The 23,584-nt window shown below is 51.5% G+C and overlaps 1 protein-coding gene across 2 annotated transcripts; it reads left to right on the forward strand.

The window, feature by feature from the left end:
- Positions 1 to 17,623: 17,623 nt before the first annotated feature.
- Six2 (SIX homeobox 2) lies at positions 17,624 to 21,603 on the forward strand. Of its 2 annotated transcripts, none has more exons than XM_013155702.3 (2): positions 17,624 to 18,902; positions 20,996 to 21,603. In XM_013155702.3, exons 1-2 carry the CDS (start codon positions 18,337 to 18,339, stop codon positions 21,330 to 21,332), a joined length of 903 nt encoding a protein of 300 aa, XP_013011156.1. In that variant the 5' UTR covers positions 17,624 to 18,336; the 3' UTR covers positions 21,333 to 21,603. The 2 variants fall into 2 exon arrangements, with proteins under 2 accessions (XP_013011156.1, XP_003473110.1); XM_003473062.4 differs by having other exon boundaries at positions 17,640 to 18,896.
- The last annotated feature ends 1,981 nt before the right edge of the window (positions 21,604 to 23,584 follow it).

Raw genomic sequence — 23,584 nt, forward strand, 5'->3', positions numbered from 1 at the left:
AGTTGCAGGAAAGGAAAAACACTTGGTGCCTGATGACACTGACTAAAGGCTAAGGATGCTGTGTGTCCTTGATGAGAGACCCGAGTACAGCAGGGCAGACACCTGCAAGGACTCTGGTGAAGTCTCTGCTGTGAAGAGAGATGGAGGTTTAGGTAAACAGAAGCAACTTGAGACTATCCTCATAAGCGAAATAAGTAAGACTCATATTTGTAAATATCACGTTGTCTTTCTAGTGTAAAAATACAATAAAAACTGAAAGAGTAATAAGATCCAAAATATATAATAGATATTGTAAAAATGAAAGGGAACGAAAGTGCTCTAAAGAATATAACTGTATGTATGTTTAAGTGTGTAGGATTGATGATCATATTACTAAGTTTCCATTAAATCGTTGAACAGAATGGTTTGCACTGTCAATGTTTGAGTGTCTACTTATTATGCCTTAACTTTGTAACTTGAACAACTAGTTCTAAGAGGACAGTATATAACTTAGCAAATAGTAATTTCTTAATATTAATATTTTTCTTTGAAATTATGTATGACTTCTACCCTTTTTTCTGTTTTGTCTTATTTTTTTCTTTAAATAAAAAAAAATTTTAAAAGAGAGATGGAGGGCCTGTCCTTGCCTGATCTGTGCACCCCTGAAGCAGAATGTCACCTTTCACAGACATGTGCCCATAAGAATTTGGGGAGACAGCTTTCTTCACATTTCCTACAGGGTCTCTTGTCCCCAAAATATGAAGAACACCGCTGTGCAGATTTTCATCCTGCTGGGCATGGAATGTTCAGCCTACGGGGTGAGCACCAGAAGGCTCTCTGTAACAGTGTAAGAGTGTAAGACGATTGCATGTACCATCTATAGCCACCCCCCTAGTAGGCTCAGAGCAAATGAGAACTAGATGACTCTATGTATTCCTGCATTTGGCCTTTTCCCAGAAGTCTCGTGCTCTTACTTTGGAGACCAGGGAAGGGGGTGATGAGAATCTGTGGTTATTTACTTTTCACTGTGTGCCATGGTACTGTTATTCATCCTTTTCTTCAGCAAGCACTTATTGCATACTTACTATGTGCCATGTGCTGCTCCAGATGGTGGAGACATAGCCAAGAACTGGTCTGGCAAAGTCTCTGCTGTCATGCTGCTTATATCTTAGGAGGCAATAGCCAAGTATAGTCAGACAGGCACAATGCTTTCAGGCAGTGCTAAGTGCTATAAAGAAGATAAATCAGAATTACCCGGGAAGAGAATAGGGAACAGCAAAAGCCGAGGTCTGCAGGTGGGAAGAAACTTTGCATGTTTGAAGAAGAGGAAGGAGACAGATGTGGGAGTATGGGGAACAGGGTGCCCACAATGTGACAGCCCAGCAGGGACTTACATCACGCCAACACCCAGGGATGTTGGTTAGAAGCTGTGCTGGGTGCCGTGGGGAACTACGGGAGAATGTGAAGCATTAAACTACCATGATCTATTTTGAAAATCACCTTTGTAGAATTGAGGACGAAGAGAACAAGCAAAGAAGCCACATGCCAGGCACCAGACCAGGGACCCCACATTGAACTAAAGAGCCACAGACCCTAAGTTGTGCAGCTTTAGGTCTTAAATGGGAGGCTCTGGGAGCTCTGCTTCATTTGACCCTTGGTCAGAGGAAAACTAAGATTCAAACAATGTTGCTTAACACATCTAAGCTGAGAAAGAGGGAACAGCATAATTTCGTCCTGCTGTTCCCCAGGCTCTCCCTGTCTCAGAGCCCCACCTCTACCCTGCCCCTTCCAGACTGCAGCCCAGCCCTCTCACAGCACCCTTCCCTGTTGGGAGCCGCAGCCCCGAGCCCGGTCGCCTCACTTGGCGGACGTGAGGCCTGTAGTAAAGAGTAAAGCCTGAGGTAGATTACCCCTCCCATCGAGCACGTTAGTTTCCTGCTTACCGCGTAAGCAACCCACTCAACAATATAGTCTGCCTGGCAACTGATGATGTTAGCCAATCAGCTTGCCTTGCTTACTTTAACATGATTGGACACTGTATCTGTATATATACTGGTGCCACCCCTGGGGGGGAAGAAGAAGCCCGGAAGTAGAAGCCCAGAAGGAGCCGCGGGGAGCGGACCAAAGGAGGCTTCGGCTGGGAGCGATCCCAGGGCAGGCTGTACAGAGAAGGAAAATAAAAGAAAAGGTTGTCCACTGCCAGACTTTGTCGTGTGTCCTTCCTGCCGGCCGGGAGCGACATCGACATTTGGAGGCCCGCACGGGGACTGATCACCCCCGAGACGTGACAGCGGACAACGCTCCAGTACAGAGCTGCGAGACAGGTGAGTTGGGGATAAGCCTGGGCTCTGGGTGGCGCGCACCTACAGGGCTTTTAGACTCCCTTCAGGCTCACGCGTAAGTGGCGGATTCCTTGGGCCTCACGCGGTGAGTAACATATTAAAAAATGGGAAACATGCTAGGTAGTAACATTAAGAGCGAGGGTGGTTGTGGAGAAAGCTCTCAAGAGCTTACAAAAGTACGCAGGGCATTTGAGCAGGCCCAGTCAGGGAGCTCCCAAGAGGGGCCCGTCAAGGGGAACAAAGATGCTAGGGAGAAGGACGGGGCTCTAGCCTCGGAGTCGTCTGACTCCGAGGACGAGGGAAAGTTGAATGGCAAGGAGGCCAAAGAGACCAGCTGTCAGGAGCCTAAGTCGCTCGATAAGGAGTCGCAGGGTTCTTTCCCAGTAATTCAGGGTACCACAGAGCCATTTGTTGACTTTGTGGCCCGAATGCAAGATGCTGCCGATAAGATATTTTCTGATCCGGGAGTGGCTCGACCGCTGGTAAGGCAGCTGATTTTTGAGCAATGTACAAAGGAGTGCAAGGCAGCGATAGCTCCTCATAAGAACAAGGACCTCAACGCCTGGATTAGGATATGTAGAGAGATAGGGGGGCCGCTCTCCAACTCGGGAGTGGCTGCTCTCCTGGCCGCGGCTGTACAGCAGAGGGGACCTCGAGGGTTAAAAGGGGAATGTAAGGCTAAAGGGTGTTTTGCCTGCGGGGAGCCAGGACACATTAAACGTCATTGCCCAAACAATGCAGATGCTAGGCCTCGCCCTAGGAATGAAGAACCATATGTTTGTGGGCGATGCAAGAGGGGATCACACAAAGCTGAGGAGTGTAGGTCGGTCTTTGATGCTCAGGGCAACCGTATTTGTGGACGAGATGCTAGAGAGCCAAAAAACGACCAGAGGGGGCCCCCTTCACAGGCGGGCCCCCGCCCCAGAGACAGGACAGCTCAGGATGGCAGCCTTCAACAAGGGCCACCCCTGGGTCAGCAGGTGTGGACCTCAGTGTCGCCTCCAGACTTATATTAGTGCCTGATATGGGTGTTCGAGTGGTTGAAACCACCTTTAAGGGACCGTTACCCGAAAATTCCGTGGGTCTGGTGATCGGGAGATCCTCCACGGCCCTTCGGGGTCTCATAGTAGTCCCGGGGGTCATAGACTCAGACTACACAGGACACATTAAAATTATGGTTCAATCTCTTGTGGGTACTATGGTAATCAATAAAGGAGACAAGATAGCGCAGCTCTTGCTGCTCCCCAGTCTCCACAAGAGATTCCCCTCAAAGCAGAAAATTAGAGAAAGTCAAGGTTTCGGTTCCTCAGGGGAAGTCTTCGAGGGACTCCATATAATACTTGATAAAAGGCCCATGCTCTCACTTAAGGTCAATGGCAAGAATATAACAGGGCTCCTAGACACAGGAGCTGACCGTTCCATTATCTCTAGAAAGGATTGGCCCTCCAACTGGCCCACCAACACTGCAGATAACACGCTGCAGGGCCTGGGGATGGTGTCAGCTCCTCAGGTTAGTGCTTCAACCCTGCTCTGGTGCGATGAGGAGGGTCATCAGGGCCATTTCCAACCATTTGTGTTGCAGTTGCCAGTGTCTCTATGGGGAAGGGACATCCTCACTCAGATGGATGTCACGCTTACGTCAAACTGCTCCCCCCAGGCTAAGGATATACTCAGGAACCAGGGATATACCCCCGGCAAAGGCTTGGGCAATGCCCTACAGGGTCGGACATCCCCAATACCAGTAGAGAACAAAAAAGGTAGGCAAGGGCTGGGTTTTTCTTAGGGGCCGCTAAAGAAGCTCTCCTACCCACTTCGATCAAAATCACCTGGAGGTCAAATGATCCGGTTTGGGTACCTCAGTGGCCCCTGCCTAAGGAGAAGCTATTAGCCTTGTCAGAAATAGTCAGTACACAACTTAGATTAGGACACATTAAGCCGTCAACCTCCCCATGGAACACCCCCATTTTTATAATTAAGAAAAAGTCTGGCAAGTGGAGGCTGCTCCATGATCTAAGGGCGGTCAACGTGCAGATGCAGTCCCTGGGGGCGGTCCAGAGGGGGCTGCCAGCTCTCTCAGCCATCCCTCAGTCCTGGCCAGTTTATGTTATAGATCTTAGAGACTGTTTCTTCTCAATCCCCCTGCATCCAGAGGACACTCATAGGTTCGCCTTTACTTTACCCACCATTAACCAAGAAAGCCCTGATCTCAGATACGAGTGGATAACGCTGCCCCAAGGTATGGCCAACAGTCCCACTATGTGTCAGATTTACCTTGATTCCCTACTGGCCCCCCTACGGAAATCCTTTCCCAAGATAAGATGTGTGCATTACATGGACGACCTTTTGCTCAGCGGCAGGGACCCAGACATGCTAAATAATATGCTCGGCCAGTTGGTCGAGGCCCTGAGACAAGCTAATCTGCATGTTGCCCCCGACAAGATTCAGGGAGGAGAAATGGTGACCTACTTAGGCGCGAAAATCTCCCCTATGCTAGTCTCTCCACAGAAGGTCACCATTAGGACGGATGGCGTTAGGACCCTAAATGACATGCAAAAGCTATTGGGAGACATTAATTAGATTAGGCCATATTTACATATACCAAATTCAGATCTCAAACCCCTGTTCGACCTTCTGAAGGGAGACCCAGATATAGCCTCCCACAGGAGGCTCACTCCTGAGGCAAGAGCTGCCTTACAGAGAGTGGAAAAAGCCTTAGGTGGGGCTACCTTACACAAAATTAAACCAGGGCGACCCTTTGATGTCTGTTTGCTACAGACTAGTCTACAGCCCACAGCGGTGATTTGGCAGAAAGGACCATTACTGTAGATACACCCTAAGGTCTCACCTGCAAAAGTCATAGAGCATTACCCAGAGGCAGTCGCTTCATTGGCCCTTGAAGCGCATGATAGAGCTGTCCAACATTTTGGCTCAGGACCACAAGCCATCCGAGTACCCTATACCGCCAGCCAGATCAAGACCCTGGCTGCCTGCATAGATACGTGGGCCATTCTGAGATGTGTTTTCCATGGGGATATAAACAATCAATACCCTAAAGACCCTATCTTGTCATTTGTCACTCAGCACCCTATAATTTTTCCAAAGGTTACTGCCTCTGAGCCATTAGTCCCAGCAACTACAATATACACAGATGGCTCCAAGACGGAGATAGGCGCCTATGTGATCCTAGGCAAGCCCCCAGTTACCATACAATTTGAACCTGATCAGCCTCAGGTGGTGGAACTGCAGATCGTTAAAATGATTCTTGAACGGTTCTCAGAAGCCATTAATATTGTCTCCGATTCTAGGTATGTGGTCAATGCTATACAAGTGCTTGAGACTGCCGGTTTAATTAGATCCACTTCCACAGTGGCTGGGCTGTTCCTGTCTATCCAGACATTGCTTCAGAACAGACACCATAAGGTCTTCACCACCCACATAAGAGCACATACATCCCTGCCAGGGCCTATGGCACAGGGGAATGCGGCTGCTGATACTGCCACTCGCCCGTTATGGATTTTTACCTTACTAACACCAATCGAGCGAGCCCGTGCCTTCCATGATAAGTTTCATGTCAATGCCAGGACACTAGCAAACCATTTCCATGTTTCCAGAGCAGATGCACGAGATATCGTGCGACTATGTGACTCCTGTGCCACATACAAACCTGCCATACCGATGGGAGTAAACCCTCGAGGTTTGATCCCTGGTGATGTTTGGCAGATGGACATCACACATATACAGGAGTTTGGGACTCTTAAATATGTTCATGTTTCCACAGACACCTGTTCTCACGTCATATTCGCAACAGCAGAAACAGGTGAAAAAGTGTCTAATGTGATCAATCATTGCCTGGCGGCTTGGGCCGCATGGGGCAAACCAAAAATATTAAAAACTGATAATGGACCAGCCTATATAGGCAAAGCCTTCAATGAGTTCTACAAAATGATGGAGGTTCAATTAAAACATGGTATCCCATACAATCCCCAAGGTCAAAAAATCATTGAGAGGGCTCATAGAAGCCTCAAAAAAATTTTACAAAAACAAAAAGGGGGAGTAGGCCAAGGCCTGGCCCCAAAGGCACGATTATCCATGGCACTATTCACACACAATTTTTTAAATTTAAATAATGATAATTGCTCCCCAGCCGTGGAGCACTGCAACCCTTGCCCCACCATAAAGGGTGGGTGAAGTGGAAAGATGTCCTGACAGGACAATGGATGGGCCCGGATCCAGTGGTCAGCTGGAACCGAGGCGCGGTTTGTGTTTTCCCACAGGAATCGGGACGAGAACCACTGTGGGTACCGGAGAGACTGACACGGGCGACAAAGCCCTCGACTAAAGATCAGACCTGCCCTACCGGAGATCCATCACAGACCAACCAACAGGATGAATAGAAATAGCGGTAGCCCAAAATGGACAAGAAGATCCTCAGGCATATGCATGGCTCGCTCGCCTAGCCTACGACCGAGTCTAGGGACGGTGAGCTTCCCACACTCCTCCTCTAAAAAAAAAATTATGACATAGCTGGGTAGGAGAGTCAATGACGGGTAAGAGCGTACTCCCCCGGTGCGACTCAACCTAAGCCAGGCCCTACCCCATCCTGCACGTAAGCCGCTGGACTGTTAGATGCTGCCCAGGTCTAAATTTCTCTCCGAGGGGATTTCTTTACGGAGAGGAAATGAGTGCAAGCTTGTGTGCATCCAGGTTCCGTCCAGTTTGTGCCTGGCCCTAGAAAAAGGACGAGGGCCTCAGGGCCTTGGCAGACCATGGGACGGCCGACCAGGGTCTAAGCCAAGGACCTACGGTGGGCCTACGCATAGGGCATAAGCCTCTGCACCCAGTCCAGGAAGGGCTACGATGCACACATTCATAAAAAATAAAAAAGGGGGAGATGTTGGGAGCCGCAGCCCCGAGCCCGGTCGCCTCACTTGGCGGACGTGAGGCCTGTAGTAAAGAGTAAAGCCTGAGGTAGATTACCCCTCCCATCGAGCACGTTAGTTTCCTGCTTACCGTAAGCAACCCGCTCAACAATATAGTCTGCCTGGCAACTGATGATGTTAGCCAATCAGCTTGCCTTGCTTACTTTAACATGATTGGACACTGTATCCGTATATATACTGGTGCCACCCCTGGGGGGGAAGAAGAAGCCCGGAAGTAGAAGCCCAGAAGGAGCCGCGGGGAGCGGACCAAAGGAGGCTTCGGCTGGGAGCGATCCCAGGGCAGGCTGTACAGAGAAGGAAAATAAAAGAAAAGGTTGTTCACTGCCAGACTTTGTCGTGTGTCCTTCCTGCCGGCCGGGAGCGGACATCGACACTTCCCCTCAGACTTTTTATCCAAGCCCTCAGCCAGCATCATCTCCTCCAAGAAGCCTTCCTCATCTCCCAGTTTCTCCCTTCTGACTATGAGAGAAATCTCAGTGATAAGTGGGGGTGTGGGTGTCTTCTTCTGAGGTTGACTTCGCTGGCTCTGGTCTCCTTTCCTGACAGCATCTTGTACAGAGTTGGACATAGAGTAAAAGCACTTTAAATGCACATTAGAGTGATATTTTAGGAAAAGAAGTATGTTTGTTTTCCCAGGACAGAATGAGAGTAGTTTAAATTGAATGGTTGGTGATCATTGTCATTATCACTGTGGGTAAGATGTGACTTTCTAAAAACTTCTCAGCTTAAATGTGGGTTAGAAAAAAAGCTAATACAAACTACAGATTCCTTATGAATGGCCACATCCCCAGCCACGTGCCGTAGTAGCCACAAAAATTATAATGCATTGAGTGTACAAATTTTTCCAATTAAGAACACTTGCTATTCAGGAGGAGGAAAGCTCAGTAACTGAATGTATTTACATGTTCTACTTTAAACTATTCCCCTTACTGCTTCAGTCTCCCTCCTCCAAAGCCATAACTACACATTATGACGAAAGTTCCCAGAAAGGCTTGGTTTAGGAATGGTCCAGAGGCACACAGTATGTTGCAGGTAAGCTGGACACTGATGCTTCTGGGCCAATGTGCAAAGTCCAATGAGAAGAATGCCAAAGTCACAGTAAAAGAAAAATATATGGGTTAAGAGAGATCATTGACGCTATCTTTAAAAACTAAAATCTGCCACTCAGGTAAGAGACGACTCATGCAAAGAAATTCACTCCTCTTGACAAATATTTTTGAGAAATTATTATGTGTGTTTGACAGGTGCTGTCTTCAAGGAGCCCACAGCGAGGGTGATGTCCGGTAAGTGACTGAAGGATGATGGTGCCTTGAGGTTGGTACACTGGGCATGAGAAGGAGAAAGCGATGTGAGCTGGGACAGGGCCGCAGACCCAACTTCGGAGGCGGATGGTCAGGAATATCTCTCAGGGAAGGTGACAGCTGATCTAGGTCCTGAAAGTTTGGGATTTGGAAAAGAAAGAAAAAGTTTCTAGGAAGAGGGGACAGCATGAGAAGGGCTTTGCAGTAAAAGAAGGAAAAGTATCATCAACAGCCCCAGATCTCAGAGGTTACAACCATGACCATTATTTTTCACTCACATTAAACAACAGGCTGCAGGTTAGCTGTAACTCTGCCTAAGGCTAGGATTCTGCTCCTCCTTTCTCTACCTTGGGTGACAGAGGCTGGACCAGAACATATCTGGGAAATAAAGGAAAAGAAGAAAAATTCTGGCAGCAACTTGCAATGTCCTTAAAAGCCCATTCACTTGCATTTCATTGGTCCAAACTTAGGATCAGGTGGAGCAGGGACGTAAAGGACATACCCACCACAGAAACTACAAATTGTTAAGGTTGACAGAAACCTTGAGTAAGAAGCAGACAGTGTGGAGAGATCAACTTAACATATGTGTAAATTCAATAACAAAAGGGCCTCCAAAACCATGCTAACAAGACTAAATTGCATGCTGAGATTAACAGGTAACCGGAAATTTAAAGATGAAATGGCACAATCTTATCTGCTATCTAAATTGGCAGCTCTGGTTTTTGTGATGGATGGATTGGTAAAGGCACCAACATTGGGAGTGAGAGGAATGAAAGGGAAGGAAATTAGTATTTATTTAAAGCTTCTTATGCAAGAGGCACTAGATTTGCACATTGGACAGCAGAGGAAAACAGTGGAATATCACTTCTTTCCTCCAAATCTGAGCTCACAAAGATGCAAGGTGGGGGTGGGGCAGAGAACAGGAAGAGCAGAGAAACCGGACCATTCTACAGAGCGGGGAGAGTGTCTGCCTTGGTGCTCAACCATTCTCCAGGCTGTGGATCCACGCCTTTTAAGGACAGTATGTTTACTGTTCTTGAATCCATGTTCTACCCCTGAGTTCTTATAAATTTACTTTTTGGTTTTTTCTGTTAGTTTAAATGGTATCTGTGACTTGTACTCCAAAGCATCTGAAGTAACATTCTGATTTTCTGAGTGCCCGAGCTCTCCCTCAGAAGCATGATGAGTCTCACCAGTCTTCTCCAGCTGCCGGCTGAGGATGCAGCTCTGTGCTTACTCTGCCCAGCAGTGACAAACAGGGCGAGAATCTCAGGGAATCCAGGGCTTGGGAATTGAGATCTAATGAGGATAAAAGATGGCTTTTCCTAGAATATAGATTCATCTTCCTGAGTCTTGGAAGGAACGCTCCACAGCTGGGTGCCGGGTGAGTCTGGAACCTAAGAGCCAAAGGGCTTGGGGATGAAGGAGGGGACTGGGGTGGGAAAGCAGGGCAGAGCCTGTGCTTTGTATCAAAACAACATGGGTTTGGAAAACTAGCTCTGTCATCGTTTTGGAAACGATGCTGAGTGTAAATGTTAAGGGTGGGTACCTTGGACAGGATTTAAGGGACAGAAATAGGGTCACTGCTTGTCACTTGTAGCTATTGCTTGCTGCTTTGTTGACTTCTGCCTTCTGCCTGCCATGAACCGTTTCTCCTCTGCAATACCCCTCTACTACGCCACTCTGCCATAAAACCTGCCCCTGTGGACTGAAACCTCCACAAACTGCTAAATAAACCTTTCCTTCTTTAACTTTGGGTGCTGGGTATTTTGTCTCAATAATGAGCAAAGACAGCTATAAACCTTGGTCAAAGTGCTTGACTTTTCTGAGCATCTTTATTTTCCAAGGTCAGTAATACCCGCTTTATAAGATTACAGTGCCTACTACACAATAGTGTATTGATTTGTGTGTACATGATATTCTATTAGCAAAAACAATTTGTAATTTTAACAGGTACATCTGGCCCTATCTCAAGGAACAAGGAGTCGATGAGGTAGGATCTAGGGAAGAGAAAGGGAGTAACTTTATTTTCTCTTGGACACAGTCACTCATAGAGGCTTCAGAATATGCTCAGTCCTGAGAACTAACCCATAGAAGGAGAATACTTTGTTTTAACCCCATAGGAATATTTGATGTCACACTTATATGCAGCTGTCTTATACTTTCTGAGAATTGTTCTAATGAGACAAAAATCCTGGAAACATCACCAGATAATGCAAAACATTTTGGCAGCTGAAGTTCCCCATTTGTCTCGGAGCAGGGATCCAGCCTCCTTGCATATATTAGCTCATTTCTTCTTCCCCAGGCCCTGGGAGTAAGGTGTTTGTTATGCCTGCTTTAAATGTCCTCTTTCCCCAGAAGGGGAAAATGGCTCCTGAATACTGAGTTGCTTGCCCTTGGTCATACTAAATGGCAAAGGCAGGATTTAACTCAGATAGCCTGATCCAGAGCCCGCCCTTTTTCAGGGTAGCTGTGGATGACGAACTGAATAAATCCAGGTGGTTTCCTATGGCACCTTTCTTCTTTTCAGCTGTTCCCAAGAACTTCCAGTCACTTATCTGAGCATTTCTCAGAGTGCCTTGCCCAGTTTGGGGCAAATCAAAGGGGCAGTAATATTTGTTATCTGAAAATCAAATCTTCTTTAGGATGTTTAAGCCAGATGCTCTCTGAAATATAATACTGTTCCCCTCCATGCAGGGAATACCGTCCAAGACCCTCAGTGGATGCTTGAAACCAAAGATAATACAGAGTTCTATATACCATGTCTTCCCCTATATACACCTAGTATGATAAAGTTTATAAGTAATGCACAGTAAGAAGTTAACTACAGCTAATAATGAAGAGTAATTATAACACACTGTAACAAAACTGTCAGCATCACTACTCTTTTGCTTTAGGGCCATTATTAAGTAAAATAAAGCCTTAAGTATCTGACAGTTGCTGTGATAACTGAGAGAGCTATGAAGTGAGTACTACTGCGTACTGGACAGAGATGCTGAACAAAGTGGTGGTTCCTGTCCCAAATGGGTCACAGCAGAATGACTCCACATTTCATCATGATGCTCAGAATGGTGCACAATTTAAAACTTAAGCACTGGGGGGTTTTGTGAAATTTTTATTTAATATTTTTGGACTTCAGTTGACCATGGGTCACTAAAACCAGGTATAACCAGGGAGACTGTGTAATTCTAATTATATGCAACTCAAAACACTATGATGATCACAGTCTGGGTGATAATAGTCATTTATTAAGCCCCTGCTATCAAACAGGTATCTCATAAGCTTTACCACTAATCAAGAAAACAGCTGTATTCAATTCATCAAGAAACTGTTGCCAGGGATTTAGCTCAGTGGCATAAACGCCTGCCTGACAAGTGTGAAGTTGTAAGTTCAATCCCCAGTACCAAAAAAAAAAAGAAAAAAGAAAGAAACTGTTGGATGCTTACTATGACCTTATTTTAAAAATGTGCAAAATGAAGCCTAAGATTAAGTAACTTACCACAGTGGAGGACCTGGGCCAAGGACCCACATCCTCTGCCCTCCTCCCCCTCCTGTCTTGCTGTAGGCACGTATGGACAGTGAGAATGGCGGGAGTGAAGAAGAGGTTATTGCAAGTGGGCCAAGCATACCTGTCCCAAGGTGCAAGGCAGAATGCCACGGTGCTAGAAGACATCTATTTGAGGATGACATTGACCAAGTCCCTCTGCAGCAGCCTCAGGAACAGGTCTCCTTGAGCTATCTGCTCTTCACAGCAGGGCTGGATCTTGTTTCTGCCCACTTCATTAAAGTGGTTTTATAGTACTGTGCATAAATTAACTAACACATATTCTATAAGAAACGGCCCCTGGAATTTTGCCTTAATTCACAGAGACAACAGTGTTGGATTCCCCAGTTGAGAATAATGTTGGCTTTTTCTAGATTCCCTTTTCAAAATGCAAAACTTGGTGGAAATCCTCACTCAGCTGCCTCCAACGGCCAGGTAGAAGTGGCCTTTTGCCCAGGTGATACCCAAGTCAGGAGAGCAATCACCAGCCAAGGGATGGGGGACCCCTGATGAGTGAGGCTGGTGCGCTGTAATTAATGGTAATAAAAACAGATACCCCATGAGAGAGAAGTGCCAAGCCAGGAATCCCTACCCCCAGATAGAATTTCTTACAGGTAATGGAAAGAAGGAGGAGGAGGAGGGAAAAAAAATCACTTTTTACAGGAAACCTGATCTATCCTTGCCTACAGAGGATTTCTAGAGAGTCACTAAGGAAATGCAACTAAAGACAGCAGCCCCAGAAAAACTTAAAGTAACTCTACTTAGAAAACTTTCTTTTCTGCAATCCATGGGAAGCTGGTAATGCTATAGGCAGACAGACCCGGGATTCTTAGAAGCAGAGTTTAGTCTGTAGCTTTCCATACCAAAGGGTTCTGGTTAAAGGAAGGCATCCAGCTCTGAGACTTTCCCTATTAGGAAGGGGAGGGCAAGCAGGGGGCTGGGAGAGAAGAACCGGAGGAAAGCGAGGAAGAGGGCCCTTCTCCGATTGGCCTGGTCACTTCCCACTTGTTGCTGTCAATCAAACTCCAATAGTCCTTCAGGCATCTAGTTTGCTGGGCGTCCAAACAATCCAGGGGAAGCATGCTTCGGAGAAAACTCAGTGCCTGATCCCCAAGACTCTTTGATCAGACCTTGTGTGGCAACCTATTGTTGTTCCTCCAGCCCTGTGAGTGTCGGCAGCACTCCTCACCGACGCGTTACATTTTGCGCGCCTTTTGTGCCAGGTCCTCGGTGTTTGGTTAGTGCTGGCAGTAGGGGGTGAGGACCGAGCCGTCAGTTGATCCTACTAGGGGTGCTGTCTGGCTTCATTGTAGGGGCCATGAGGAAACAGCTAACCCAAACGCAGACCCCAACTCGAGGACCGTCCCCGTAGGAGCGCTGGCGCACAGACCCAACAGTTGACCCGACAGCGACGCACAACCGCAGTATGGTCCTGCAGAAAAACAACCCGCGCGGTAAACATCCCGCCAGCAGATTGCCGTAGCTTCCTGAATCAAAAAATGCAACCCCCACCCCCACCTCACATTACTCCACGGGATGCCTGGCTTGCCATGCCCGATCCCACTCCCATCCTGGGGGACAAAGGAGCCCAGGAGGCACCCGGGATGGAGCGCAGCCGCGGCCCGGCCCCAGCGCTGGAGGAAAGCGGCCAGGCTCCCGGGCCTGGGTCTCCGCCTCCAATCCTGGCACCACCAGCACCGATTGGCTGCTTTGCCGGCCCCCAAACGGGCCTGGAGTCCGGGTGCTGGCTCTTTTCGTTGGAACAAGGTCTCCTGTGAGGCTGCGGCCTTCAAATCGTTTTCTTTCTTGTAAGGAACTTCAGACCGCCGCGAGGGTCACCATAAGATCAGAGAGTGGAAGCAGCAGTGCCCCCGGCCGTGTGCTCCAGCCCCTGGGGCCTGTGACCGCGCCCGTCACGTGCAGCGCGGGTGATACCCAGGTCCGAACACTTTCGGAGGACCGGCACCGAGCCCTGCGCCTGAAGCCGTGCCCTGGCTGGCCCAGCGTTCAAATACTCAGGTGGGCTGCACACCCGCGCCTTGACCTAACCCCAAACTTGGGGAGACACCAAAACCTGGAGGGCCCTGGAGTTTGCAAGTGCCAGGCTGCGTCTGCCCCTCCGCAACAGACCCAGAGGGTGCCAGAAACAGGTGGACAGGCGCAGGGAGCCTCACTTTGCCAGTCCACTTCCTACGAACCGCGGCGTCCGGATCGCGGAGGGCTGTCATATCGCGGTGAGCACGCAGCAGCAGAGAGGACCAGGAGCCCGGAGGACACGCCCGGAGCTGCAGGGCGCAGGGGACCTGGATCCCGTCCAGGACGCCCTGGAGTCCGGCCGCGCAGCGCCCAGGCCGGAATAAGTTCTCAGCATCTCTGCAGACTCTATAGCTGAAAAAAAAATAAAGGTTAAAATGCACACGCTCCATTTCTCCAGTTTGGCACTGAAAGCTGGGTCACAAGCAAAGCTTCGGATTTGACGGCAACAAAGGCCATCCTGTCCAACGACCTTGGAAATGGCCAAGAAGTGTCTCCGCTCTGAAACACCCCGTTTCCTCCGAAATGCTCCCAGTCCCAAGCGAGGGAAGCCTTTGGGAGGCTGGTGCGGTTTCGCCTTTCCTCCTGAAGTCCCGCGAGTGCACGCACGTGCCTAACCAACCCGGCTGGTTAATGGCGAGTTAGCAGTGGAGGCCTTGGGGATCTTTCCTGTGAGTTTCCTGCCCAATTCCAGACAAAGGCTTCAGACTGTCTCAGAGCAAAAGTTAAGGGCAAAGTCACACTGTCAGCGTGAGATCATTGAGAATACACACCCATCCCTGCTGCTGCCTTCCAGAAGGCCTGACCTGCCAGGGCACTTCCAGACAGCTTGGAGGGGCAAGGAAGCATTGCGGTAAAACCCAGATTTCCACAGACTTTCGAATTTTCTCCTTGCTGGCCAGGAGGCTGCTTTGCTGTGCTTGAAGAAAAGCTTTGCTGTGCTTGAAGAAACATCCCTGCAAAGCTCTTGGATGTGGGCCTTAGGGGAGGAAAGAGGACCTGAATTCTGGAGACGGGTGTGGCACTGACCTTAGGGCCACTGCCAGCCACTCAAAGGCCTCCGAAACAACCCATCCAAGTGCTAGGACAGGGAGCATTGAGATTGTCTTGGAATCAGGCTGGTATCTATCAAATCCTCACCTGGCCACCTACCACATGTTCTGTACCATGGCAACGATGTAGGAGAGGGGCAGGGAGACACTGAGGACACCCTAGCTCAGCTCCTAACCTTTTAGGGCAGACATCCAGCGGCCCCTACTGTCAAGATATTCTGGCCTAGACCTCCTAAAACTGGCTTTTGCAAACATGGGAGGAGGGGATAACTATTGGCATAAAGACACATACCTATATATAGAGTTATGGTGCTCCAGGATTTCTGTTGTTGCTGTCATATGCGGTTGTTAACTGCACATGACACACACTGTGTTGTCTGAAGTAACAAGTTGCCTGTCTTGTACTCCTGTGTCTCAACTGCTGAGTGTTACCTGGAGGCTCCTGGCAAGTTTGCTGTTGGGTTCAAGGTCAAGAGACCACAAAGGGGCAGCACTGGAAGGGACAGGGAGTCTTGTTGCAGGAAATCTGCCTTCACTGACATAAGCAGGACCCAGTCCTGGGAGAAGTTCAATCTTGAAGCTCCAGGAGTCAAAGGAGCATATTCATGGTGAAGGCTGAGGCTGAGGTGACAGAGATCACTCGCCTTTTCAAGGTTAGTGTTCTTAAGCCCACTCAGGCCTGGACCCAGGAGGTATTAACACATCACCCAGGCCTAATTGTGGGAGAAAATAAGGCTGACCAGACTTGGAAGTAACTGCTTGGTCCCACTTACCACACCCAACAAGTGTACTTCCCTTCAGAAGCCTGCTTGATCTCCCTGAGATCAAGTAACACCCAAGGCCAGGGCTAGGACCAGCCTGCCAGTTGAATCCTTTGACCTGGGTGGCTGAGAAGCAGTCTTGGGAAAAGTAGGTTGCCCTTCTTTGGAGGTCTGCAAAATGGCCTTTAAACCTTATTGTAATCACCATATACTCTTCCCCAGGCCTCCCAGGCTCCTCATAGCTGACTCTGGAGCTATGGTCCCTCTCTGCTCACAGAGGGATACTCTACAGATGCCACCTGAATTTCTGCAGGTAGCTGTCCTCTTGGCAGTAGCTTAGAACTTAATTTTTTTTAGCCCCTTGGCATCAGTGCAAGGGGCTAAGTCCTTAGCAGCTAAAGTCTTAGGGGAAAGCCCTGGAGCTCCACACACTCGTGCTCACAACACTTCCAAAGGGCTTCCAGCGTGACAGAGCACAGGGAAATTTTCCTGAAACCCCGCTGAATAATAAATATGTGCCTTACCCCTCGACATCAAGCAAAGTCAAAGTTTGAAACCAGGGCTATGAAGTACCACTTCAGTGCTCCTAGCACGATCTCCCTAGAAAACTTAAAGGAATGGGACCAAGAAATATTCCATAATCCTAGTCTGAGAGCAGAGCCAAGGATCTGCTGGCTGGGGTCCTAGTATGAGTGGCACTGGAAGCTCCCTGCCAGCAACAGCTGAGAAGGAAGAGGAAAAAAAGGAAGCGGAAAGGACAAATTGAGGGGAAGAGCTGAGCCTGAGGCTTTTCAAAACCGTAGGCCAGCAGAAGCATCCCTCACTCACACCTCGGAGTTCCCCCTTCTCCACCTGCGCTGTTTTTCCAGAGAACCAGCATCGCGCTCTAACAAACTAACAACAAAAAAGAACCTGCTTTTTTAAGGCCCTCATTCCGCAGCTCGGCTACCTTGGATTCCTGGACTGATGAGCCAGGCGCCTGAGCCAAGCCGAGAGTCGGGGTGGGGGTTCTCTGGGTAAGCGCTACAGCCGTCTACACCGCCTCCCCTCAACTGCCGGTGCTCAGACTCAGTGCCCGTGCCACTGAGACCATACGGAACTTCCAGGAGCTTTTTGGGCCCTGGGAGCCGTGGGGTTAAGTCTGAGTCCCCGCCCGGAGAGGAGCCGAACGCGCAAGTAGGGGCGGTACCAGCAGCAGGGCAGTGAGCCGGGCTGGGAGAGGGAAGAAAGGCGGGATCCTCCGGGAAGTTGATTCTCTGGTGTCCGCCTGCGGCCACTGACCCTCCCTCCCTCCTCCCCGACCCCCGGTTTCCTCCTCCTTTCCGTCTAGGACCACTGGGGTCCTCAGTCTGTACGTGGGGGCGGGGAGCCGTCAGCAGGAAAAGCCCAGTCTTTGAGCGGCGCCCGGGCACATCCAAACTCTTCGTCCCACTGGGCCACTCCGGAGTCTCGTCTGTCCACGAACCGCGGCCTGGACAGAGACCCGGTGACCTAGGTGAAGCGGGGTCCACCTGGTGGGGCGCGAGCCAGGCTGCAGCGCCGCCCCTTACGGAACACTGCCCCCCGTTTCTTCCCCCGGGGGGCTCTGTCTCGTCCTCTCCCTCCTTTTCCTGCAGGCACCCCCTTAAACGGCCCTCCGCCTTCCCTCCTCCCCGCCTCAGTCCGCCCCTTTTCTTCTCCCCGGCCCCCACTCCGCCCCCTCCGCGTCCTCCTCCTCTTTCCGCACTCTTTGGGCGTCCGCCCCGTCAATCACCGCCGCCGCGCCCCCGCCCGGCCCCTCTCGGCCGGCCCAGCTCTCCGAGCGCCTCCGGGCTCCTGTCTCGGGCCGCCCTCCGCCGAGCGCGGAGCCGGGCGATCTGTCAGCGGAGCCTGCCGGGGGGAGCCGTCCGGCCCGCCGGGGCTCGGGTTACCGGTGACTGACAGCGTCTCCATGGCGAATAATTCGACTCGACTATTGTCTGGCGCGGGCAGGCCCCGGGTCAGATAACCGGACCAATCAGGGCGCGGGCCGCCGCGCCTCATGCCCGCTTAGAATAATATTATCAAAAAAGCTGCGGGCGAGCCGGACGGGAGGGAGAGCGAGAGAGGAGCAAGCGAGGGAGCGGCGGGCGGGCGCGGAGCATGCGGAGCGGCGCCCCGGGCGGCCCCCGGGCTGGGACGGGCGCGCGGGCGAGGCGCGCGGGCGGCGGGGGCGGGGAGCGGCCAGGGCCCCGCGGCCCGCACGAGGACGCACGGCAGTGACTGCGACTCACCGCGAGTGAGCGCCGGACCGGGGTCCGCCCCGCCTGCCCCGGCCGGGCCCGGACGGCTGGCCTGAGGCGCCCATGCGGTGCTGCGCGGCGCGGTGAGGGCGCGCGGGGGCGGGCGGCGCGCAGCCGGCACCATGTCCATGCTGCCCACCTTCGGCTTCACGCAGGAGCAAGTGGCGTGTGTGTGCGAGGTGCTGCAGCAGGGCGGCAACATCGAGCGCTTGGGCCGCTTCCTGTGGTCGCTGCCCGCCTGCGAGCACCTCCACAAGAATGAAAGCGTGCTCAAGGCCAAGGCGGTGGTGGCCTTCCACCGCGGCAACTTCCGCGAGCTCTACAAGATCCTGGAGAGCCACCAGTTCTCGCCGCACAACCACGCCAAGCTCCAGCAGCTGTGGCTCAAGGCGCACTACATCGAGGCGGAGAAGCTGCGAGGGCGGCCCCTGGGCGCTGTGGGCAAGTACCGCGTGCGCCGCAAGTTCCCGCTGCCGCGCTCCATCTGGGACGGGGAGGAGACCAGCTACTGCTTCAAGGAAAAGAGTCGCAGCGTGCTGCGCGAGTGGTACGCTCACAACCCTTACCCTTCACCCCGCGAGAAGCGAGAGCTGGCGGAGGCCACGGGCCTCACCACCACGCAGGTCAGCAACTGGTTTAAGAACCGGCGGCAGCGAGACAGGGCAGCCGAGGCCAAGGAAAGGTACGAGTAAGTAGAGCTCCGGCGCCGGCTTCCCGAGGTCCCAGGGAGGGGGGTCTCAGAGCGTCTGCCTCTCCCGGGAGAGGTCTAAACTGGACACTCCAATCGCAACCGCAGTGCGACTGCAGTCTCGCCTGACTCAGCTAGCAATCTTGTTGGAGAGCTATCTGGCCGGGATTTGTCTAAAGCGGGCAAAGTGAAGCGCGCAGGAAGTTGTCAACTAACTTCCTGGTCGCTATGGACAGAAGAGGAGATGCAGCAGGCTTGTGGGCACAGGCAGGACTGTGGGCCTGAACCCCAATAAGGGAGTCTCATCAGGGTAGGCCTGATCGTGTTTTGTTTTGTTTTGTTTTGTTTTGTTTTTCCGGAAGGCCAAGGACGGTGTTGGGGCCCAGGTATAAGGGCATTGTGAAAATCTGGCTGGCTGTGTTTCCTCGATTCTCCTTGATTTTAACGTCCAAGCCAACATATGATTAGGGGTCAGGCTTGGGCTGTAACTTCCCTAGGGTGGCCTGGCTGGAGAAAAGTGTGGGCAAGGATGTGGGAGTTAAGCGGCAGTCCCTAATTCTGCATGTAAAGGCCTCAGGGAAGAAGTGTCAGCTCTGGGAGAGAAGAAAAATACATGCCCCTCTTTTCTGCCTCGATGGACCCTGCATCCCGTCCCCGGTTTGTTAGACCCTTGACTCCTCTCTCCTTGTTAGGTGAGTAGGTCAGTATGTCTGAGAGCTTGAAAAGGAAGATTTAGGAGTGTCTGTTCTCAGGGAAAGCAGGCCCTTCTAAGCTAGCCTAAAGGTTTACCAGTGGGCCATGGGGACTGCCTTCCCTATAGCCCCTCAGAACTTCAAATCTGAACAGGGCAACGGGAGGGAAATAGATCATGGCACCGAATCCAGCCTGGAGGTACAGCAAAACCGAACTCTTGGGGTTGGCGGTATGGGATTACGTTCAGTTTAGAGTTTAAATGATCCGGGTCAGAGGTGGGAGTGCTGGACCGCAGAAACAGATGGGGGGGGATGTGCAGACCAGAACTTGGTGTCTGAGACCTTGAAGCTGTCCACTGTGGTCTCATGTGCCAGCCCTGAAGATTCCCTCCAAAAAATTCAGCAAGAAAAAGCCTGGGAGAAATCTCAACCTCTCTCGCTCTATCTATCTGTCTGTCTGTCTCTGTCTCTGTCTCCCTATCTCCCTCCTGCACAGGACTTCAAATAGCTACATCTAGGCAAGGATGCTGAGTTCTCTCTGTTGGGTTCCCCTCCACCCAGACTGGCATGAGTCCAGACTCTGGAAGAACTGTATTCTCCCACAGGCCCCCGGTGAAAGCTATAGCTTTCATTGCTGTGTTTCTGGTTATGATGGGAAAGGTTAGTCTAGAACTACTAGCTCCTTCTTTCCTTCCTTCCTTCCTTCCTTCCTTCCTTCCTTCCTTCTTTCCTTCCTTTCTTCTTGCTTCTCCAGGGATCTGCCCTTCACACACCAGCTTCCCATCCATGGCCAGTGTTTGGAGTTACCACTATGCCACCAGGGAAAGAGAGGCCTCTATCTTTGGAGCCTAGGCCCTAGACCCAGCAGAGACAGCCCTCCCAGGGCCTTCCCAGTTTGGATTTATGGGAAAGAACCCTCAAGAGCCTGTCCCTAGCCTCAGCTGGGCTTCCCTTCATGCTGAATGAAGCAGAAAGAGAGGAAGAAGGGTAGATACTCAGTTTCATGTAGGTCCCTCAGCCCTGGAGTTAGGACCTCTCATTTTCCTGGCCTTCCTACCTACTCACCCCAAAACTCCAGGCTGCCTTGTTGACCTGCCTCTTTTCCAGCAAAGAAATGAGGATATAGAGCAGGAAATATAATCATAGGATTAGAGTACAGGTGGGTATAGGTACAGAAGAGGAACAAGACAGATATAGTGTTTAAAGGTTGTGAGGACTGGCAGAAAGGATTATCCGATGCCAGGCGAAAAGCAAAAAAGATAGAAGTCAAAAACTAACAGCAGCCAGTGCACAGCAGCTGCGTCTGCTGAGTCAGAGAGGGCCAGGCTGTGGCTGTAGGCGAGATGATGCCCAGCAGCCTCGAGTTCACTGCTGACCGCTGCTTTGCTCCTGCACTTGCAGGGAGAACAGTGAGAACTCCAATTCCAACAACCACAACCCTCTGGCTTCCTCGCTCAACGGCAGCGGCAAGTCGGTGCTAGGCAGCTCTGAGGACGAGAAGACGCCGTCGGGGACCCCAGACCACTCCTCGTCTAGCCCAGCGCTGCTGCTCAGTCCGCCGCCGCCCCCGGGGCTGCCGTCCTTGCACAGCCTGGGCCACCCTCCGGGCCCCAGCGCGGTGCCCGTGCCCGTGCCCGTGCCCGGCGGAGGCGGCGCGGACCCCCTGCAGCACCACCACAGCCTGCAGGACTCCATCCTCAACCCCATGTCGGCCAATCTCGTGGACCTGGGCTCCTAGAGCTCTGCCGCCTCCGCGCGCGCCGGCCTTCCTCCGGGCTTGGCGCTGGGGACCTGCGAGAGGCGGTGCCTGCCGGAGTGCGCCCGCGCCGGCCACTGCACCAGGTATTGAAAGACCGGCGCGCAGGAGGAGCAGAACCCGCGGCCGGGCAAAGCGGACGGCTCTGGGTTCCGAGTTTATTTTTAACACCTTGCTTTTGAGATCCTAGGGGCCGGGTCTTCAAACAGGGAAAGGAATAAATTATACACCGTCCTGTCTCTCTTCCCCCTCCTCCTGCTCACTTTCTTCTTCTTTTTCCCCTCCTGTCTCCTTCTAGATTTCTGATTGTGCTCGCTCCCGCGTCCCGCGGTCTCTGGCACTCTGTGCTGGCCTCTCAGTCTGTCCCCTCAGCCTTTCTGCCCCCTCGCAGCCCTTACTTTCCCAGTGTTGAGGAGGAAGAAAGCAGTCAGGCGCCTTTGAGCTTGGGCCTCTCCAAGGGCTCTCCCTGGGGCCCCACCCGTCCGTGGGCGCTGCAGGTGTCAGCTTTTTGCCTCCTAATTTAAGTGAAAGGAAGTAACCCCAAGGCTCCCGCCGCTGGCCGCTGGCCCCGGGCGAGGCCCCCCGCGCTGCGCTCTCCTCGGCCTCCCCGGACTGTGCCCGCCGCGCTCGCTCGGGGCAGAGCGTGCCTTCCGAGCCGCGGACTTGCCGTTTCTCTGTCGTGCCCTCTTGTGAATGTTCTTCGGGAAATATTTCTGCTTCTATTTTATAATAAAATTAGAAATCATAAATATATATATGATTATATGCCACGAGATCTGCAAGCCGGGAATGCAATAGTGTGTGATTTCCGCCCAGGGAACTGGGCAGCGCCCGGCTGGGCCGTTCTGAGCGGCGACTTGGGCGAGGCTCTGGAAGACGCCTTCTCACTGCAAACCGAGAAACCTCGGTCCCTAAGGATCTCAGTGCCGGAAAACTGTCCGCAGAAGCCGGGAGGGGGCGGCTGGCTTCTACCCCACAAAACCTGCAGTGGCCTCTTTTTTCACGTGGGGGACCGGGATGGAGGTGAGAGCCTGCGCGGTGGGCGCAGGTATCTGAGATTGGAATTGCAGAGGCTGAGAGCAAATCCTGCCGCTGAATTTCGAGTTGTGGTCCGATTGCGGAAACGGTGGGAGGGTGACCCTGCACTGATTCGCTTGCTCTAGGGGCAGCTGAGACTTAGGTTCCAGGAGTTCGGGCCGAGTGACAGTGGACAGAGTTCTGTGTGTTCACAAACCTTCGCTGGGCACGAAGGAGGTGAAAGAGGGGAAGATGTCAGAGGAGACAGGCAGGAGAGGAGCAGGCGACCCGTGCAGTAGATGGGAGCAAGCGGGAGCTTGCGTTGGCAGGGGTGTATGGCCCAGGAGGTGCCTAGTGTACCCCGGTGTGCTACAGGTGCGTCTTTAGCTGATGATTAACCTACAGCGCCGCCTCCCTTCTGGGGTTCCTGCCTCCTTTTGGGCCAGGCTTCCAAGGCAGCTGAGCAGATTATTTGAGGATCAAGTTAAGGTTTTTCAGTATGGATTTTAAGTGGTGGCCTCTTCTCCGAAATATATATCCCTTTTCCGAAACCAAAATGCCAGGAACGGAAACGATAGAATGCTTGAGAGCCTAGATCCCTGGGACTTCTTAGGACTTTCTTTTGGGCAAAATTAGGGCTTCCTGATGAAATGAGGTAATGTCAGATGATCTTTTCACTCTGATTTTTTTAAATATCAAAGATTTCTTCCCCCACGAACTCAGGTGGCTTAACAGCATTGGAGGCTGCACCTGGAGGTCAAGGGGATGCCTTCTAGGCTAGGACAACTCAGCCAGGCCCAGCTCCTTGCCTGTACCAGCACCCAATGCCCCTCCAGTTTGGCACTGCAAGAGAAATTCCAGCTCCAGCAGTTTACTGGTTTCTCTTGGAGGCACCGCTTCCAACAGCACAGGTCTGTCCAGGAACAATTTAGTGTTTGCAGGACCTGAGGGCCACTGAAAGGGTGAAGAGGACCTGACTCCAGTGATTTGGAGAAGCCTTCTTGTGTCAGCCCAGCTGGCCAGACTGCTTGGAGTGTCCCTCACTGTGCCAGAGCCCACTCTTTGTACTTATTCTAGAGTGAAAGAGGGAAACCCAGTAGCCTTTGGGCCCACGAATCATCCCTACTGCTCCCATTTTGCCATCCCACAATCAGGGGAAATCAGGCTAGTATGTTTCACATGGATATGAACGTACATACTTAATTTGATTCATGATT

The sequence above is a fragment of the Cavia porcellus genome, unplaced genomic scaffold (assembly GCF_034190915.1).
Source record: "Cavia porcellus strain 051 isolate PalLab524CR breed Dunkin Hartley unplaced genomic scaffold, mCavPor4.1 scaffold_1, whole genome shotgun sequence".
NCBI lineage: Eukaryota > Metazoa > Chordata > Mammalia > Rodentia > Caviidae > Cavia > Cavia porcellus.

Bases quoted from the DNA above. Each gene is read 5' to 3' on its own strand.
- Six2 (XM_013155702.3), top strand. From the start codon at position 18,337: ATGTCCATGCTGCCCACCTTCGGCTTCACGCAGGAGCAAGTGGCGTGT. The intron at 18,903-20,995 runs GTAAGTAGAGCT...CTGCACTTGCAG, and splicing joins GAGGCCAAGGAAAGGTACGA to GGAGAACAGTGAGAACTCCA.